The sequence below is a fragment of the Montipora capricornis genome, chromosome 11, assembly GCF_036669925.1.
Source record: "Montipora capricornis isolate CH-2021 chromosome 11, ASM3666992v2, whole genome shotgun sequence".
Taxonomy (NCBI): Eukaryota; Metazoa; Cnidaria; class Anthozoa; order Scleractinia; family Acroporidae; genus Montipora; species Montipora capricornis.
In genome coordinates, this window is record NC_090893.1 from 35291214 (window position 1) to 35298713 (window position 7500).

General features: G+C 41.3%; 2 protein-coding genes and 1 long non-coding RNA gene across 4 annotated transcripts in view; 2 read left to right on the forward strand and 1 right to left on the reverse strand.

Moving 5' to 3' along the window:
* Positions 1–6687, forward strand: part of LOC138023956 (uncharacterized) — an 11631-nt gene extending 4944 nt beyond the window's left edge. Inside the window, exons 2-3 of the long non-coding RNA XR_011126856.1 lie at positions 1962–2041; positions 5347–6687. This is a non-coding gene — a long non-coding RNA (uncharacterized lncRNA). The remainder of the gene's footprint in view (positions 1–1961; positions 2042–5346) is intronic.
* LOC138024353 (mRNA export factor GLE1-like) overlaps positions 1–7500 on the forward strand; it is a 199957-nt gene that overhangs the window by 132004 nt on the left and 60453 nt on the right. The gene's annotated exons all lie outside the window — the stretch shown is intronic.
* Positions 1–7500, reverse strand: part of LOC138023954 (DEP domain-containing protein 1B-like) — a 38488-nt gene that overhangs the window by 22484 nt on the left and 8504 nt on the right. For both annotated transcript variants that reach the window (XM_068871038.1, XM_068871037.1), the window contains exons 4-5: positions 524–633; positions 97–150 (exon numbers count right to left, since the gene is read on the reverse strand). In XM_068871038.1, coding sequence (XP_068727139.1) covers positions 97–150; positions 524–633 — 164 coding nt within the window. The remainder of the gene's footprint in view (positions 1–96; positions 151–523; positions 634–7500) is intronic.

Consider the following 7500-nt stretch of genomic DNA (forward strand, 5'->3'; position numbering starts at 1 on the left):
AAAAAAGGAAATTTACAGCTTTGCTCACAAGATACTATACATGTACTTCAGACCATCCAGTACACAGTGAATGTCATAACCAACAAGATGACTTACAGTGAATGAGGCATTTCATGGCAGATATCAGCCAATGTGGTAGGACTTCAACAGCTGTTTTAAACAAAGAGAGAAAGAACGAAACAGACAACCAGTAATCTCAAATAATTATTGTGTGCCAGCCATACTGTAGTGCTTCCATTGGTCAGCAATTTTGAGTCATTCTGCAACACTCTATTCTGCATACATTACAGTTGCCATTCCGTGAACTTATACATGCCCCCCCGCCCCCATTTTGCCATCACTGCTTACGACTTCTTACTTTACTCCTGTTGACAGTTCACTGAACTCGGTTTGGCCATTAGCTTGCAAAACACCAATTGAAAATGTGACCCATAAATCACCTGAAGATAGTTTTCACTTGAAGCCCTTCAAAAGGGTTGTGTACTGTATGTTGAATAATTATCTGAGTGAGTGAACCTCCTACCTTTGGGAATCCTCTGATCATGAGCACCAGACTGGACACAACTGATATCATAACCCTCAGGTCTTAAAGATGTCAAAAATGAATCATCCAAATCCATCAACCTTTTTAACCTGTACATTAAAAATCATTATTGTAAGTCCGTATTTACTAATCAAAACACCATTTATCTTAATCTTCCAAAGGTTCATGGAAAGACTATTACCGATATACCGAAAACATTGTTATTTGTTTGAAGCACTGATTCAAAAATATAAATCAAGTTAGCTTTGCAATAATCACAGTCAAAAATGTTACTAAAACAAGTAAAGAAACTAAAGCCTTAATTTAAAAATGCTATTTAAGCCTGGGATTTTCAGGTCTTGCTTTCATTTTAAAAAAATTTGAAAACGAATTTGGTAACAAATTAAGATTAGCCATAAAACATGATGTTTTGAAGACATCATTCTCGACTTCATTCATTTTTCAAGTGATACATATTTATAACAGTCGTTTGAAATTGAAACAAAGTGTTTGTTTTAAAGGGATACCATGAGGTTACAAATCCGAGCTATCAAATAAGTTCTCCATTGTGAGGAAAACACCACGGGGAACTGGAGTGTTTGATTTACATTGTAAGAAATGTTATTCATTAACAAGAAGAAACCAAAATACATGTAATTGAACACTAAATCAGTCTCAACTTGTGCAAAAGTGCTCACATAAGAACACTTAACCATGTGCAGTCACTGATTCATAGGCTGACATACAGCACAAACACTTAATTGCTGGTGCAATGCTCTACCAACTGAACTACATGTGTATGAAGCCACTCAGTCGGGAGCAGGTTATTTTGTTGGGCTCATGTATTCCCATGAAAGGTGCGGCGGTTCTAAGCGGCCTAAATGACGCACATATCAATGTCAAACCCCAGGGTTTGGGTGGGGGACGGGCTACTCACAGGAAATTGATCCAGAGAGCCTTCCCCTGGGTAGGGATTTTGGCAGTGACATTTGCATTGCTCCAGGGTCAGGAATTAGACATGCCTGCCATCTTGGAAGACCCAGCAAACCTGGAGATGAGTTATCCACCATCTTGTTATTGAACACTCAGACTTCTCTGGTTTTCCTGATTTAAATTTAGGTGTAATACTGTCACCCTCCACATATAACTCTGTTTTTTCTTTAAAGGCAAAAGATGGCGTAGAAGTTGGTGATCTCTCTACTTTATTTTAACAGCAACTTTAAGAGAACATTGGTGCGAGAACATTGGTGCAATGTAATTTACTCTCGTCAACAAGGACCAGTTTTTTCCCAGGAAGTGCTAGGTTTTAAGGAATTGCACAGCAGACTAAAACGTCTTTGTGAGCAATTTGTTCTTCCCATAAAACAACAATGGAGTAAAAATTAGGAAAGATGTGCACCAGCCTTCATTCAGGTTCCCCATGTTTTCTTTCTGATAGGTTCACTGCAATGAACCGTGTATCAGGTTTTCCAAGACTGGTTTCGGAATACTACTGCAAGCGGAAAATGCAACGTTAAGGTGATTTTTCCCTAATTGTTGTCTTCCTAGTTCAGTGTCTCAACAATTTTTGTCGCTTATTGTGGTTTCGGAATACTATTTGAATTCCTTCATCAGCTGAGTGCTCCAGTAAATTGTAAGCAGATTTTGACCAAGGGTTTGTACAGTGTAGTACTGCGAGTGATGCAGTAACCCAGGGCAGGAATTTGACATTCAGAAGGTGCCAGGGGTGGGGAAATTGACAGTCTGTAGGTGCCCAAGGGTGGCAAATTTGATGCTAGCTTCCACAAAATGTCAAATTCCCCTAAGTCATCCCCCACCTCCTCCCTCTCCCTACCCTGTGACTTAATACCCAAGGAGTTTTTCAGTACACCCCCAGTACATTCAATGGTAAAAGTCTACTATGAGCCTAGAAGGCCCATCGCGGCTGCTTATCTCTGGTTTCTGTAGCATGAAGCGACTAGGAGTGTTGGGACACTTTCCCTTGTAAGGAATCTCGGACAAATCCCTCCCCCAAAGTCTTTCCATCTAAACCCCCCTCCCCCCACCAAACAATGTTGTTTTCTTAATATCGCCAACTCTTCCTTTTTCCGTTACCAACATTGGAGGGGGAAGAGGGGGAGTGCAAGTGGAAAATGTAACGTTAAGCTCAACAGCTTGACGTCCGCGATGAACGCCATGGCACCAGTTGTTAACAAGCTAAAAAGGGCTTATGATGTCGCTTTTGAAGGGGACGAGGAATCTGCCTGTGAAACAAATGACTCAGAATGTGAGAGTCGAATGTCACCCATTGCAAAAAAGGCACAGTCTGACGAGACTAAAACCGCTGAGGGTGGTCCAGTGGATTCTCTCATCCAAGAGGTGACAGAAGAGGAACAAACTGACCCTGTATTGCCAGACAAGGTTGTCGCTGTGCTCAAAAGTATTTACGAGGGTGGCCTGAGTGAACAGGCAGCATCAAAAAGGAAGAAAAGATAAAACGCCCAGAAAACTGCAGTTTTCTGAAAGTAACAAATTAAAGTAAATCCAGAAATCTGGGACATTGCGCAGCGACATACTCGCAACACAGATGCAAAGCTTCAAAAATGCAAGAAAACCCTAATTTAAGGTCTCATTCCCCTAGCACGTTTAGCTGGGATCATTGCTGAGGCTAAGGATGGGAATTCAGAACTCCCTGACAAGACAACCTTGTGGGACTTTCCCTCAAATGCAGTTCTGTTGGTTGCCGCTGCCAATCACGAACTAAACATGTGAAGAGACATGTTTAAGGCAGATTTGGATGAAAATTTCAAAGCAATCTGCAGTAGTAAACAAACAGTCGGTGGTGAGCTGTTTGGTGATGATCTGACAGGAGGTCTCAAAGCGATCACTCATGAAAGCAATAAGGCCTCAAAATGACTTACTGGCCACAAGAAGAGACCACATTCAAGATTATATCGATATGGAGGGTGCAGTAATTATGCAAGGCCTTTTTTATCCACCAGACGGGGTCGCTATCACGGGGTCGATCCCAACGACCTCAGCAGGGCCGAAACAGCGCATACCCGTCCAACAAAACAAGCCAAATCCAGACAAAGAAACCAAGTGCTGTGAAATCTATTTAACACTTGCGGAAAGTCGTGTAAGTGAGTTATCAAATGAAAGTTTGAAATGTGACTCCTGTGCGGCAGTTGTTTTTACTGCAGGTAGCACCAGTGCTCATATGGATATTTGGTGCCAGATTACATCGGAAAGCAATATTTTAACAGCCGTTTCTGGCTACAAAATTGAGTTTGGCCCAGCCTTACCCACTCAATTCAGAGCTCTAAGGCCCACAAATTTGTCTAAAATTCAGGCTATCGGTATGGACCTTCAAATTGCAAAATTCCAGGAAAAAGGTCATTGTGAAGAGTGCACATGAACCAGATGAGTTCATTTCAAATGTCTTTCTGCATGAAAAGAAAGACGGTTCATACAGAATTATTTTGAATCTCAAACAAAAATTTAAACCAATGGATGGCATATCATCATTTCAAGATGGACACCATTCAAAAATGTAATATAAGCCTAATGAAACCCGGCTGTGTTATGGCTTCCATAGATCTCAGGGATGCTTATTTTTCCATCCCTGTCCATGCTAGTCATCAGAAATATTTGAAATTTATGTGGAAAGGCACACTTTATAAGTTTACATGCCTACCTCAACGCTTAGGATGCTCACCAAGGGTTTTCACTAAGGTGCTGAAACCAGTCTTCTCTCATCTGAGACAGAGGGCATATATCAAGTGGCTACATTGATGACACATTTTTAGAGGGTGATAGTTATAACCTGTGTAAAGAGAATGTCAGTGCCACTATGCAGTTATTTAGGGGGCTTGGTTTTTGGCCTCATGATTTAAAATCAGTCACTGAACCAACTCAAATTATTCTGGAACATTTAGGGTTTGTGCTAAACTCACTGACCATGACAGTGTCTTTATCTGATGAGAAATTTGACAAGTTATATCAGCTTGCCCAGAGAATCCTGGAATTCGAAAAAGTGAGCATTTGCCTAGTAGCAAGCTTGATCGGTCTTATGGCTTCTTTTTGTCCAGGGGTGGAATATGGTCAGTTATATTACCGCCAGATTGGGATAGAGAAGACCATTGCCCTGAAAAGAGCTAGAGGTGATTTTGATCAAAACACGATTCTTTCTCATGATAAAGCAAAAAATGACATCAAATGGGGGCTAGCTCATGCAAAGAACTCTAAAAGGAAAATAAGTCATGGGAATGCTACTATAATTTTATGCACTGATGCATCAAATCAGGGTTGGGGCGCTGCCACAAGCCAGGAAAATACAGGAGGTCGTTGGTCCCCAGAGGAGCAACTCATGCATATTAATGCAAAAGAACTTTTAGCCATTCAATTTGGTCTTCAGTCATTTTTCAATGACTGCAGACATAGCCATATTAAAGTCTTCACTGACAACACAACTGCAGTATCTTATCTGCGTAATATGGGAGGTTCCCATTCCACTCCCTGCAATGACATCTCTAGGGAAATTTGGTTGTGGTGTAAAGTAAGGGATCTGTGGCTCACAGTAGCTCACATCCCAGGGTCAGAGAATACAATAGCAGATAAGGCCTCAAGGATCTTTAATGATGCCTCAGAATGGCAGCTCGACAGGACATGCTTTGATAACTTGGCGAAAATGTTTGGCTATCCAGACATCGATATGTTTAGTTCTAGACTCAATTTCCAAGTTAAATGATATGTCTCCTGGGAACCCGACCCTAATGCCTATGCTGTAGATGCCTTTAACTGGACTGGGGTGAATATTTCAGCTACATGTTTCCTCCCTTTAGTGTCATCCCCCAAGTACTTCAGAAGATAGAGGAAGATCAAGCGAAAGTGTTAATAGTACCTCAGTGGGAGACTCAGGCCTGGTACTTGAAACTTGCCAGATTGCTTTTGGCCAAACCAGTGCTATTCCCTCAGGCTTCCAACATTGTCAATTTACTGTTCAACCCAGGGAAGAAACATCCCCTGTGGAAGAAACTGTGCTTGATAGGATGTCTGCTATCAGGAAATCCCAGGCAAACCAAGGCATTTCGAACCGAACTCAAGAAATCATGCTTGGCTCATGGAGATCAGGTACAAAAAAGCAGTACGACATTTCTCTCAGGAAAAGAAACCTCTTTGCAAGTAGAGGATGTGTTGATCCCGTTCAGCCACCTGTAAGTAAAGTACTTGACTTCCTTACTGAACTTTACAACTGTGGTCTTGGATACAGCGCGCTTAACACTGCAAGGTGTGCCCTGTCAACAATTATTACCCTATTGGACGAAACCATGACAATTGGTTCACACCCTTTGATTCAAAGGTTCATTAAAGCAGCTTTTCAGACAAGACCAGCTTTTTCTACATGTAGGTATCAGACTACATGGGATACTTCTGTGGTATTACATTTTCTGAAGGAATGGCAACCTGTGGATACCTGCGCCCTCACAACAGGTCAAAGGTGCCAATCCTTTCACTTTATGACCTTATCGTCAATGCAGAAACCTGAGTCATCATACACATTTGTCATCGACCATCTTGTTAAGAGTTCTGCACCTGGCCAACCTCAACCAGTACCTCAACCAGTACTCTTCAGGAATACCTTCGACGTACAGCTCCCCTTAGGGGGAATGCAGACCGGTTGTTCATAAGTTATATCTCCCCATATAAAAGTGTAAGTGTAGACACCATTGGACAATGGATTAAAACTGTTATGGCCCTGGAAGGCATTGATGTGTCCAAGTTCAAAGCTCACAGTACCAGAATGGCTTCTTCCAGTAAAGCCAAGGTTTGACACATCCCCATATCATCTATTATGAAAGCTGCAAGTTTGAGAAGTGCTGATGTCTTCAGCAAGTTTTACAACAAGCCTGTTGCTGTTGAGTGTACGAGTTTCAGGGAAGCTATTTTGCATGATGAAGACGATTAGTAACGGACAGTGGTTACTGCTTTTCAGAGATTGGTTTTCATATGCTACACTTTATTAACCTTAGGCTAGTTTTTGGATACATCTGGTGGTAATAGTTTCAGTGCGACTTTGCTATGTAAGCACTATTTCTCATTGTTGCCATCTCTAAGTTCATGTTTACCTTGACGGGCATGTTAGAATAAAGTTGCAGTTACTTCATATACCGCGTATATGGTGTATCTCGTGTCCACACGTCTTTCAAGTCTCATGGAATCTCTGCGACAGATGACGGATAGAATTAATGATTAAACGAGACTTACCTGGAAGTTGAAGTTTGATCGGGATTCTATCCGTCCATCTGTAGAGCAGAGATTACATGCCCTCCCAGGATGTTTTACTCTCGATGGTTAAGATTGGTCGGCATTGCCCATACGCATTCTCTTGTAATCTCTGCTCTACAGATGGACGGATAGAATCCCGATCAAACTTCAACTTCCAGTAAGTCTCATTTAAACATTAATTTTTCCCTAATTATTGTCTTCCCAGTTCAGTATCTCAACTATTTTTGTCCCTTATTGTCTGAGAAGGTTATGTCGTTTGTGTGGTACGAAACGCTTCCCTTTATATTAATTTGAAACACAGATTAAAATAACTTTTTAGTGAAGTAATTTCGTAGCTAAAATTGCAGGTATTCTCTGGGATTGGACGAGTAACCACGAGTAACTGCGAGTAACCACTTTAAAAAAAGAAAGTAACAGTATTGTGTTCTTTCTTTATTTGTGGTTACTTGTAGTTACTCGTCCAATCTTCGAGAATACCTGGCCTAATTTATAGCCAAAGTTATAGCTTCGAAATACATGAGGTATACTAATTGATCAGAAGATCTTTTACTCATGGTTTTGTTAGTTTTGCTTCGCAATGAGGGAAAAATCCAATAGCTTTCTTAAAGTGGAGCCTAGAAGGCCCATCACGTCGGCGCTTATCTCTGGTTTCTGTAGCAGGAAGCGACTAGGAGTATTTCTTCTCCCCCCTGGATGGGATGCCAGTCCAT